The sequence below is a fragment of the Leptodactylus fuscus genome, chromosome 4 (genome assembly GCF_031893055.1).
Source record: "Leptodactylus fuscus isolate aLepFus1 chromosome 4, aLepFus1.hap2, whole genome shotgun sequence".
Classification (NCBI taxonomy): Eukaryota; Metazoa; Chordata; class Amphibia; order Anura; family Leptodactylidae; genus Leptodactylus; species Leptodactylus fuscus.
The window spans coordinates 87,286,105-87,300,006 of record NC_134268.1 but is presented as its reverse complement, the minus strand read 5'-3'; the positions used below and the strand labels follow the sequence as shown (position 1 = coordinate 87,300,006).

General features: G+C 39.5%; 1 protein-coding gene across 1 annotated transcript in view; it reads right to left on the bottom strand.

The window, feature by feature from the left end:
- EXOC2 (exocyst complex component 2) overlaps positions 1–13,902 on the bottom strand; it is a 158,856-nt gene that overhangs the window by 67,811 nt on the left and 77,143 nt on the right. Inside the window, exon 11 of the mRNA XM_075270745.1 lies at positions 2,873–2,998. Within this exon, the coding sequence (XP_075126846.1) occupies positions 2,873–2,998 (126 nt within the window). The remainder of the gene's footprint in view (positions 1–2,872; positions 2,999–13,902) is intronic.

Genomic DNA, 13,902 nt, shown 5'->3' with positions numbered 1-13,902 from the left:
CATTTACAGTGGACCCCATTATAGTCTATGCGGGAGTCTGTGGGTTTCTGCGGGTAACCGCTTTTTAAGCGGTGTGAACCTAGTGTTAGTAGAAATGTACGTGTACTCACTCAGTACATAGAAACACATTTAGAAGAAGAGCAAATGACTCACAGCTATTTAAATGTCATTCTACTGAGCTGTGTGTGTATGGCCTGCTAGATATACAGTCATTTACTAGCACTGGTTAAAGAATATGCTTAAAGGGGTTGTCCAGGAATTACAGTTTTTTCCAGAAGTCTGGGGAAGGTGAAAAAAAAACAAACAAAAAAAAAAAACATGCCCACTTGTCTCTGGCACTCCAGTCTCCTAGGCCACTGTCCGATCCAGAAGCCTGGGGGCGTATTCCGGCAGGAGTCCGCCCTACTAGAGATGAGCGAACAGTAAAATGTTCGAGGTTCGATATTCGTTTTGAGAGCCCCTCAATATTCGACTACTCGAATATCGAACCCTATTATAGTCTATGGGGGGAAAATGCTCGTTTCAGGGGTAGGCAACGTTCGATCAAATTATACTTACCAAGTCCACGAGTGAGGGTCGGGCTGGATCCTCCGAGCAGTCTTCTCCTTGCAGCGTCCCCGCGCCGTCTTCCGGCTCTGAATTCACTCTGCCAGGCATCGGGCCTGGCCAGAGCTGACTGCGCACGCCCGCACTACAAGCGGACATGCGCAGTCAGCTCTGCCCAGGCCCGATGCCTGGCAGAGTGAATTCAGAGCCGGAAGACGCCGCGGGGAAGCTGCACGGAGAAGACTTCTAAAGGTAGGAGAAGAACCAGCGTTGATTGGCCAACTGTATAGCATTCGGCAAATCAATGCTGGTTCTGCATCGAACTTTTACATTCGAACAGCGAGTGGTACTCGATCAAGTACGAGTATTTCAAATACCGTAGTATTCGATCGAATACCTACTCGACTACAGTTGTCCGAGCTCTTATATAATGCAGGTGTAGGAGGGGTTACTATAGTTTTTTGGTGTCATATGTAAGAAGATATTCTCTCTGTATTATTTCCTGAGATATACACTGAAAATATGGTCGGGATTTGGAACAGCTGCAGCTACATATAAATAAGCCACTCGCGACTGTGTTGTCAACTGATGATATGTCTGGATAGAATAGAGGGACAACTGCACTGCTGTATGTTTTATAATGCCTGTGATAGAACTGCCTATAGTAGCCCCTCATCACAGCTTCCCCTTATTACATAAAAGCCCATACACCTGTACTCTAGTCAAAAGCAGTGATCGCAACAAGGGAAAGCACAAAAGGGACAGAAAGTAGATTTCAGCGTAAAATTTCACAGAAAGTAGCCAACATACATTAATAAAGTATATTACAACATTTATTAATATTGAAACACATGAAAAAGGGCTACATTCTTTCTTATCCATGTGTTACAATTACTGATAACTGCTAATGCAATGGCATAATGAACCACGATAGAGGTGGAATATGGTTAGTACCCCATTGTCATCAAATTAGCAGGTAAACTATGGTGACCCAAGAGGGTTTTAGTCAAGTGAGGAGCTTTAGGTTTTTGTGACGTCACAAGTGTGTTAAAGGAATCGACCGGATTTCACAAGTAAGTTTTAGGCAAGTAAAATGCCATGACATCAAAACTTAAATGTACTCAGGAGAGTAACCGTGATATCATAAGAGTGTTTCAATTAGGGAAACAGCTATTGCTTCTCAATTATATTTATGTCAGGGTAACTGCTGTGAGATTATGGGTGGGGTTCACTAAATAAAACAGTTGCGATATCAAATCTGGGCATTAACTGGGGCTTCATGCACCTCCTATGTCCCCTTTCTTCCAAGATCTGCACCCTCAACAATAGCTAACGTGGACAGTACTTACTAAGGAGCATGGGACTGTCTGCTAGTGAAAACTACATTGCCCAGGTGCACCCTGGTCATTCCTCCCAAAATAAATTATTGGAGTCAGGAAGGAATTTTTACCCCTGAAATGGGGCAATTGGCATACGCCTCATGTTTTTTTTTTTGCCTTCCTCTGGATCAACAGTGTAGGGGACTGTAGGGTTATAGGTTGGACTTGATGGACTGATGTCTTCATCCAACCTCATCTACTATGTAACTATTCATGTACTGCACATGCTCCATCTGTTAGGACAGCATATGGTTATGTAGCCCTGATCTAACAGCTAAAGGGAAACTGTGAACACTTGTCCTTTATGAAGATAAGACTACAGGACATTTCCAGGGGCAACAATACTTAAACAGTGGTAGAGAAAGGGGGATTTCTTGGAGGAAGGCTCATGGTTGGATATACTAGATTCACCAATAAAATGGAATGCCGCTACATCCATTCACAATCAGATCAAATTATTTACTTGTTCTTCAAAATCTACTATATACAGGGGAACCCTGAAATCTTTTCACCTGACATTGGCATTTACACTTGAAGACCATCAAGACAGAGAGGTACTTGTCACATGCAGCTATTGGGGACAGATAAAGTTACAACAACGTAGTAAAAGTGCCAGCTGCACTCGTAGAGTCAATGGAAATGAAGGTCCGCGGAGTAAAATTTAACTTTTATTTTATCGTCAATAAAAAGTACCATCATAGCTGGAGTCTGGCCTGAGAATAGAGCAACGCGTTTCGGGACAGTGCGCCCCGTCGTCTCGGCTCCTTGCATTTTCAACATAGGGTGAGCTGATACAACCTATTTTCTTTGTCTTTATAGACAGATAAAGTTAGTGTCTCTTCAAATGACTGGGTATAAAGATGCACACGACAAGTAGTGGGACTTCTAGCATTATATTACAACATCTTACAACTCCTTATGTATCTAGCTATTAGCCATGTGCTTACTGTCATTTCGTCCGGACTGAAAACTGCTGCCTCTCTTTAAAGATGCTGTCTGGCTAAGACGGGAAATTGGAGAAGGACGGCCATCACTATCCACATCAAGCATGGGACTCTGAAGAATCGTGTTACCTTTAAGAGAGAAAAATGAAAAGAATTGTGTTATTTTCTTGAAAGTCTTAAAATAACTTTTACATTTCACAAAAAAATGCCATATAAAATACTAAATACAGAACATACAATAGTAAGCGGACTTTTAATAAAATTATTTTATATTTTAATAATTATAACTTTCATTTGATGCCTGATAGAGGAGAACTCATTTTTATTATTCCTCTGATGACTAAACAGGTCTGTAGTAGCAATAAAAGGATGTGTATAAGTGCTAGTAATACTTTGAAGCGTCACTAGAGGGCGAAATAACACCAATAAAAGCAAAATGTAAATTCTAACAAACCTATGCATACATCTTTCTCTTTTCTACAGTAGGATACACTAAATTAAAACAAACATATTATTCTTTTACTTTTTATGTTGCATGACATATAATCTATTTCGGAATGGGAATCTTGTTGGCACAGAGAATTCTTACATAGCCCAAATCACAATCTTAATGCAAATAATACTGCTATAGTTTCTCAAGTATTACACTACCACTGAAATAGCAGTTATAGTAATAGCAGGGATTGGGAGAGGGATAAAGGGGATTCCCAGTCCCAAATGGAATTTTCATACTAATGATCTATTTCACAGGAAAGGCCATCAGTAGGTGACCTGTGGGGGTCTGACATCTAGACTTTACATACATCAGCTGTTCCGGTGGTCTATTGGCACTGCATGCTGGTGCAGTAGAAGGGGAGCATGCACAAGCTGCTCGTATCCAAGTAATATGAGCGGCACAGCGACCTTCTCCATTGTATAGCAGTGGTTCCAAGGAATTACTGCACCTCTTGTATTACTTGAATATACCAGTTTTTGGTGGCTAAAGGATAGTGTGGAACAGCTTATCTGTTCAATATCTGGGTGTCCCCCACAGATTACATCCAGATAACCTATACTGTGGATAACCCATCAGTATAAAAATTCCAGAAAACACTTTTAAGTTGGAAGTATGTTTTTAGATAAAAATGAATTTGCCACAAACTTTGTACAAATAAAAAAATAAATGCTAGGTGTCACATCGCTAAGGACAGTCCATAATAAACCTGTACATGTTGAATACGGCTAACTGTAACACATATAGGTAGGCTACTCAGCCCGCCTCTCCTCTCGCTGCTCTGTATACATCATTATAAAGGGGATTTTACATCCAATTAAAACTTTATTTCAGCTGTCACTGTCTAAGACTTGCTGACTGAGCTAATAACTATCGGTAAAGTCCCACTCACCTCTGTCTTCTTGTTGTGACCCTCTACGCGCTCACTACCTAGCCAATGGATATGTGCATGCAATAGAGAAGCTATTATCACTAACAGCCATTGATAGGCAGGGAAAGTACATGTAAATAGCCCTTTATACAGATGTATACAGGACACACGGATGAGAGGCAGGCTGAAGAGCTTACCTATGGATATTACAGTATGTTCGTAAGCAAACAATTTGCATACAGTTTCTGAATATATGAACACCCCATCATTTAACAAAGTATCTAAGTTTACAATACACTCCTCATTTATCATAAAGATGTTAAAATAACAGATACACTGTAAATATAAAACTAAATCTTCCAACAATATCTCACAAAATATTAAAGTTTTCAGTACATTATACGAATATGTGCTGTCCTTTGCTAATATTTCCTTTTCCAGGCAATCCATCAGTTCTTCTGTGATCCTATATTCTGTATATTCTGTATACTACAACAGGCAGTAAGTGGGTATTTCTGCTCCATTCATTTCAATCAGAACTGCCAGCAAAACACAACACTAACACTTCACATGAAATGAATGTCGCACTGCATGCATTTCAGATTAGCTGTTTATCTCATTCACACTGGGGTACAAAACAGCGTAGTTCTCATGATCGGTGGGGGTTCCAGTAGTTGGACCCCCAACAATCAGCAAGCTACCCCCATCATGTGGGTAGTAGGCAACTTTAAGATAAAATAAGTCATAATTTAATAAAAAGCAAAACACCCCAAAACCCTGTTACACTATGTAAGAATACACCCTAATGGAAAATAAATGGTACCACCCAGATGTCAATTCATTCATACATTTCCAGGAGTAATAACAGAGGACTGACAGACTGCATAGTTTTAAGAAAAAAAAAACTACAGACTTATGTTATTGTGAATGAGCTACTTATTTCATTGGGAATTATCTACTAAAACAGACATGTCAGGACCATTTCAAAAAAGGATCTGGAACTGGTTTCTATCCAAATACAATATTTATAGTGATCACAGCATATAGGCATTCAAGGCCCGAATGTGCCATAGAGACTAATTATACCTACAGGTCTTTCATATCAGGATAGGACTATTTACAATAGCGGCAGCAACAGCAGCTTTTTGATTCTTCCCATTTTTTCCCCATGGGTGAGGCGCAGTAATAGTTAAGTGACAAAGTTGCCAAAGGAGTTTTCCTGGGTCATTGGTCAACTTACGACAAAGATGTAAATGATCTAAAAATAGGTTGGGTATTTCTAGAGGCAAGATATGCATGTGTCCTTTCACAAAGTTCTAGCATGCATCGTACATAAGCAGAGGAAGGCGTACACTAGGATCCCACAGAAGTCCGACATACTGTTAAATAGTGGACGCTTCCTATAAGAAGGCAGCCTGTGTGTGGAGACAGATGTGAATGCAGGTGAAGATGTGCATCCTCTTCATGGAACTATCTCATACTGAGCTTTCTCACAGCCTACAATAGTGTGAGGGAATTTAGATCTGTAGCCTCGGGACTTTCTGAAGCCTGTCAGACTTCCTTACCACCCTTAACTACCTTTGAACATTTTTCCTGCGCACAGCGGGTCCTTGTCCTGTGCTGCAGCCTGACCACCCACTGTTGCTTGTTGACCAAACATGTAGTACTTGGGAGCTCGGCGGATACAACTAGGGTATAGGATTCCTTCCCTATGTAAGGAGAATAATTTGCACACACATATTTCACTCTTCTGAGATAAGAAAACAGGGGAGCATAACAAGACTGTCTAAAATTATACTTATGTCAACAATGAGAAATGTTATTTGATTTTCTCCTGGGCCTAGAAGCTCTGTCACTGTCAGACTGGACAGAAAATCCTCTGGGCTGGATGAAGAGAGAAAACATTGGTTTAATTGTATTAGTAAAAAGGAAGTATAATATAAAGTATCATAGATGGAAATGAATTATAGTGTTAAGTCAAGTAAGACACAAATGTATTATCATAGGTACGGTATGGATTCACAAATACCCTATCTCTGTTCTGATCTTTCATATAACACTAATGATGCAATTCTTCCTCTATGATTTCCAGAGATATCACTGGTTGAAAACACATCTGGGATTGGGAGCAGCTGTAACTGCATACAAATATCGCAAACCTGACTCTGTTTTCAATTGGTGATGTCTCTGGAAAAGGCCGAGATATTCCCTGCATTACACACAAGGCCATACACCGTACACAGCGAGAAGCATGGTACTGCTCTCAATAGAGTAGCAAAGGAAATAGTGAAGGAAATAGGATTTCACAGAATGGAGCCAAAATGTAATTAAGTATATTAGAATATTTATTAATACACAGATGCTGCCAGAGAATCAAAAGTTTAGTTATACTTAAAATAGCACTGTGGCAAACACCCGTTTGGTTGACAGCTTATCTCCCTTGTGAGAACAAGGGATTAGGCATACTGAAATCCAACATGCTTGATGCTTCTTTCCTCCAACATTGACCATCATTGTTTTTCTCAATGATATATACAGTTGGGGACATGAAACTATAGGAAACTTAAGAGGTGGGGGGACATGATATTGTGGGGGCAACTTGAGGGGGACATGACCATGTGTGAGCAACTGTGGGGGCTACCAGGTGGTGGGAGATATGAATCTGGGGGGCAACCTGGAGGGGGACATGAAAATGTGGGGGCAACCTGTGGGGGAACAGGATACTGAGGGAGCATTTTGATGGGCACAATAAACTGTGGGGGAAACCTAGTGGGCGTGACATTGTGGGGGAAACTGGGGGGGGAGGGGGACATGACACTATGGGGGCAACCTGAGGATGTTGAACGACATGACACTGTGGGAACAACCTGTGGGGCGGGGGGAAACATGACTCTGTGGGGGCAACTAGACATGACATAGACATGCATCTGAGGGGATAACCTAGAGGGGGACATTATGAGAGGCAATATATTGTGTGGGGCCACTAGGGAAGTAGTATACTATGTAGGTGGCATTGAGGCAGCATTATAATTTGTGCAGAATGCTTGAATGTAAAGGCCACCATAAACCTCATAGCTTCATAGATGTCGACCATATTTTTCTAGCATTTGCACCTGTTAAAGCTTTGCAAATGTGTTATTGTGATGTTATTTCATGCATATAATTCCTCTTAGTAATACACTTCATATGAAATATTGTTATTTCCAGATGATCTGATTTTATTTAAAATTAACAATGGTGAATCAATCAAAAATAATATAGAAGTCGCACACTGTATGTGCAGTGGTAAAACTGGAGCATCAATGGTCAGTCCAATGCATTATGGTGGCCTCAGATGAAGCAAGTGATATTGCCACAGAGCGGCAGAATACAATTTACTAAGTTTTTAAATACATCTTATATACATCTAGTGTTGGCTTTCCCGATCTGTGCCCCAGGTGAAGAGCTATCGGTGCCAAAACCGTAGCTCTTCACCGTCAGAAGGGCGTTCCTGACAGTCAGTTAGGGAAGCACTTCTTCACAGCAGCGCCTATAGCACTGTACTGTAAGAGTGGGGAGGAACGCCTCCTCCCCTTCTTATAGTGCTCGTCCATAGACAAGTACTGGGGAGGCGTTCCTCCCCGCTCTCACAGTACAGCGCTATAGGTGCTGTTGTGAAGAAGGGTGTTCCTGGCTGACTGTCAGGAACGCCCTTTTGACGGTGAAGAGTTACAGTACCGGCACCGATAGCTCTTCACCGGGAGCACAGATCGGGAAAGCCGACAGTGCGCTGAATTCAGCGCACTGTCAGCTTTCTAGCGGTATATAAAACCGCATGTGCCCCAAGCGATGAAAAGTCCTCTTTAAAGAGGTTTTCAGGGTTAGAAAACATGGCTGCTTTCAACATGGCTGCTTTCTTTTTCTCAGGAAGTGGCATCTGTTGATTACATGGCAATATTACTTCTCAATCTCATTAAAATGAATGGAACTGAGCTAAAGAATGGCGATAGGACTAATGGAAGTGATGTCACGTCCTGCGAAGTAGAAAGCAGTATGGTTTAAACACCTGCACATCCCCTTTAATGTTTGTATAGGACTACACAGTGCTGCTGTATTATTTGTCTTTAGTGGACTGTATATGTATAATTTGTGCTTGCATGTGGTTTAAATTTCTGCCAATATCCAATAATATATGGATTTCAGGTATTTAAATATGATGGCCACCATACAATATTTCCCAGCGGCAAATGGTCAATGCCATTTAGGTGTTCCCCCGGAACGAAATGCAGCGCTGGTGATACTTTACCATGACAGCCGGGAGCCTAGTGAAGGTTCCCAGTCTTACCTGATATAGGCTTATATTACAGGTTGCGCTAGTATTGTAATGCATTGTATTAGGGATCAAGACGCCCAGTCTACAAACTTATAAAAGTATTTTTCCCATATGTTTAATGCTGTTGTAGAAAAATAAATTAATAAAAAGAGCTGAACCGATTTTTTTTTTTTTGCAGTTTTTCCTCACATAAAAATTTGGATAAAAAGCAATCAAAGCAATAGACACCGCCGTACATGGAAACGTAAAAAGAACTTATAGGCATAAGAATATGACAACTATGAAGAAGAAGAATTTTTTTTTGTTAAGTTTTGCATATTTTTTTTAGAAGTTAAAACATAAAAAAATATTAATTTAAGAAAATAAAGAAAGTTGTGCAATAGCAGTTTTTCTTCAATTTCACCCCATTGTGATTTTTTTCCAGCTTCCCAGTACATGATACAGAATGTTAAATGGTACCATTACGAAGAAAAATTTGTCCCACAAAACTAATCCTACTAATATTATAAATGTAAAAGTTCGGATGTTTGTGTGTTTGTTACTTGACCACGCAAAAACGGCTGAACGGGTTTGGATGAAATTTGGCACATAGATAGTTTATAACCTCGATTAACACATAGGCTACTTTTTATCCCGGTAAATGACATGGCTTCATGACTGTTATGAATTTATGTTCATATACTACATTACACTGCTCTTGGCAGCAGCATTATCTCAGTTAATTGGTGGTGGCTGATAAAGCCAGGTCTGTTATCTCTCTATGTAAACACACAGATAACCCTGAGTCCATTGTGTACATGCATTTGCATATTTGATCTGCTCCAGGCAGTGTGCTGACACACTGGATAGGAAGGCACCTTTAATCCAAATTGGCAGTTTGCCAATTTTAAACATGCCAGGAAAAAGAAAATCTAATTTGCCGCAAAATTCTAAAACAAAGAGAGCTATGAAGGTAGCTAGAAGTCAACAGACTTCTCCTTAAGCGTAGCTGGGGGGGGGGGGATCATCGACAACAACAACACACTCATTATATGGTGTCTCAGTGAGCTGCTGAGATGCCAGAACAGTCACAGGCATGGTCGAGGAACAGGTTCAGTGTCAGATCAGCTTGAAAGCTGCCAAAAGGCCGGAGCGGGCAGATCATCAACGCCAACAACAAGCTCATTATATGGCATCCCAGCGAGTTACTGGAACAATCACAGGCACGGTGTGAGGAACAATTTCAGCAGCAGAACAGCTTGAGAGCTGCCAAAACGCTGAAGCAGGTGAACCTTCGACGCCAGCAATTTGCTGAATATGGGCAGATCATCGACGCCAACAACACGCAGATGAAGTCGTGGGCAGAGGCTAGTCCCTCATAAAATACGATAATTCCAATAAATTATTCCATAATAAGTAAATATATGAAAATATATCAGTAAATTGCCCAATTTGAATCACTTCTAGTATGAATATTCTAATAATACAACAGGGTAGCAAACTCTCAGAGGTTTCACATACCAGAATAGACAATACTGATGCAGCATGTTACGGGCAAACAAGAATAAACAGGTGAATGTTATCTAGTGCAAACAATGCAATTTTAAAGAAATCTGTCTTGTCAAGTAAGTAGACATTCTGAAAGCATTTCGATGGCCCCAAATCAGTCTGGAAGATATTAGAACCCCCGAAATCTGCTGTGACTACAACCATATGCTAATAATATCCATTCTGGATTTTATAATACATACCAGTACGAAGTCTATATTAAATTCTATAATGAAACATTTCATAAATGTCTAACAAGGCCAAAACAGTTAAAACATAAATTAAAACTTAAGACCAGTAACCTATTTCTCACTACCAATCATATATTAAAAATAAAAAAAATGTAGGAAAAATCTAATTTGAACGCATTGATAAGTGCATGAAAGTTTGGGCTTTCTGCCGCTTTCACAATTACATTTTAATTTGCATCCACCTATTAATACTAAGCATGGCTCACACTGTCAAGAGAATATTTTCACTAAGCTTGGGGGATGTGGTTTAGACATGAAATGGCTCCCAGATGGAAGAAGCCTTTTTCCAGATGTACAGTAAGTGAGGGCAAACCAAAGGGAGCCAGCTGCTTGGATAACAGGACTCCTTTGACATCAACTTAACAGCCTGTGTCTAATACATATAATCCTACTCAAGGCAATAACAATGCAGTTGTATACCGTGCCTGTGTACCTTTAAGGTATTAGTGCACACATTTGCAATATTTATAACAAAATTATTGAAATTGTCTTTCTTTTTAGTGTGAGCTATATGTTGTTGTTTTGCCAAATGGTCTAAAACTTAAAACTGATCCATTCATATACCTTCATATGCAACCTCATCCATTACTCTGCTGTCACTCATATAATTGTTTCTATCATCCTAACCCATCCTCTTTCTCCTGATTTAATCCTCTTTTCTCCCTGACCTTGGCACTTCTATTTTTACATATTTTTCCAATCTGAATTGAAATGTATGTTTGTGTGGTTTACTTGCATGGTGTAGATATAGGGAGTGCAGTGACAGCAGTTGCTACATAGGCCCAGTCCTTTAGTGGGCCACATAACACAAAAAATATACCACTATTCTAAATGGCACAAGGGAAGTAGACCCCTTTACAAATTTTGCATTGGGGCCCAGAAGCTTCTTAGCCTCTGTATACAAATCTTTAAAAACTTTTAGTGCTGATAACTCAATATTAGGTTATGATCACACTAGCATCATGGCTTGAAAATAAATGAAGCCAGAAGAGCAATGCTTGATCCATTTGCAAATTAATAAGTAACAGTTCTAGGGGCAACATGGTGGCTCAATGATTAGCACTGCAGCCTTGCAGCGCTGGAGTCCGGGGTTTGAATCCCGCCAGGAACAACATCTGCAAGGAGTTTATATGTTCTCCCTGTGTTTGTGTGGATTTCCTCCCAGTCTACAAAGACATACTTTAATAAAAAAAAAAAAAAAAAAATACATTGTGATTCCTATATTGGGCTCACAATCTAGATAAAATTGATATATATATATATATATATATATATATATATATATATATATATATATATATATATATATATATATATATATATATATATATATATATATATAGACTCAAAACCCTGACCAAAAACTCAGTGTGAACTTACCCTAAAGGAGTTTATCAAGGACTTTGATACTGATAAACTATCCTGTGGATAATTGGTCCAGCTCCCTGCACCCCTACCAATTAGCTGAACGAGCAGGCCCCATCCCCTTCAGTCCTTAGCAGGCACACCTCCATACATTTTCTAGTGGCTATACCTTGTATTATTGGTTATTGTTTCTTAGTCCCATTCCAGTCATTAAAAAATGTATGAAACATTACCTATTAAAAACAATGAGGGGAACACCAATTTTCTGGAATCACCCTTTAATATTTTGATTTCTATTGGGGCTCTAGTAACTGGTTAGCAACCCTGCAGATGCTTGCATTCTATAGCATTTCTATTCAAAAGGAATAGAAATACTAGTTTGGCAATAATCACCGCATCATGTTATTAGGCTTATTAACAAGTCATGCATGATGTTAAGGGGGCTGCCCCTAGAGGGCAGTAAACAGAGGCACTGCTCTCCTAATATCATCCTGGAGAACAGATTTGCATATTTTTTTTTTCCTATAAAACATCAGTGAAACAAAAAACCTTAATAAATTATTTCTTGCTTTTATGCTAATTAAAACCTGTAAAACCAAAGGAGAAAACAACCTTTCACTTTCTCGTTTCATGTGCTGCTGTGATGAAAAATGTCCTGCCTTTGTTATATAATTTGCAGTTACATCTTCCCCTGTGTATCCGTGCAGACGAGGAAGAAGAAATACGTAACTAGGACAGACACATTATGAGGAATCTTATCAGCTGGCTGATCAGCTTGGAAGGCTATGAGGTTACTAAAAATGCTGAACTGTTTTCAGGCTGCAGATTTCTTAGGAATCCTGCTGGCGGATGTCAGTAGGGGGTTAACATGGAGCCTTTTTCCTGGCAGGAAAGGAGCACAGACCTTGGGCTACTTTTAGATCTGGTTTAAAAGGTGAAGAAGGTGAATAGTGCACAGTGGGGGAAAAATACTATTCCTTCTCTGGGGAATACACTGTAATGTACATAAGTTTTAGGCAGGTGTGGAAAAATGCTACACAGTAAGAATGTTTTCAAAAATTGAAGTGTTAATTGTTTATTTTTTGTGAATTAACAAAATTAAACGAATGAACAAAAATCTAAATCAAATCAATATTTGGTGTGACCATCCTTTGGAGGAGGAGTCTTAGAAGTGATGATATGACCCTCATAGAGGACTAATCTCATTATCTCAGAAAATGTCTGGGATTACATGAACAGAAAGAATGGCTTGAGCAAGTCTACATTCACAGGAGATATGTGGTTAGTTCTTAGATGTTTGGAACAACCTCCTGCCAAGTTCATTCAAAAACTGTCTGCAAGTGTACCCAGAAGAATTCATGTGGTTTCAAGGCAAAGGGTGGCCACACCAAATATTGATTTGATTTTACTTTTGTTTATTCAGTTAATTTTGTTAATTAAAAAAAATACTATAATTTTTTTTTTTTTACAGCATTTTTACTCTGCAGAATTTTATCCACAGTACTGTACATAGACAGGTATTCTGCTATAGCACATATCAATGCCTTCATGCACAATGGAAAATCCTCAGTTTCCATTATATGTCAACAATGTGATAATGTTTTTGATCCAATTTTATAAATGGTTGATTTTCACTTTGTTTAGATCACAATGTATATGGTCGGCTATAATCTCCATTAACCTGTGGGTTACAGTTACAAGAAGGCTAAATTCACACGGCAGAAAATGTAGAGGAACCCTCTTGATATTCCATTGCCGTATTCGGCTGCGGCATTCCTTTGCAGTTTTCCGCTGTTGTTTAGGCCCAGATGAATAGACCAAGTCAGTAGTGAATCTTGAGAACAATGGGAGGCAGATTGGAGGCAGAAACTGCCATGGACTCGGGGGAGGAATTCGTCCCTAATGCGGCAAATTCCTATGTCTGAACGTACCATAATTAGCACAGCAGCCAAGAAGGCGTTCTGAACATAAAACAAGTCACTTAGATTCAAGTCCCTGGGATCTTTACTGATTTTGTGTAAGGTCTCAAGTACTTGACCGTTTCTGGAACACATTGATTTCAGCTGGATTACTGACAGGTCTGAGTTTCTTGATGGTTTTAATGGACTTTCAAAATATAGGACAGATCTGATCACAAACCCCTGAATAGACTCAGGTCTATAAGGAATAAGTGAAAATGGATGCGACACGAATGGAAAATGGCCATAAAAAAAA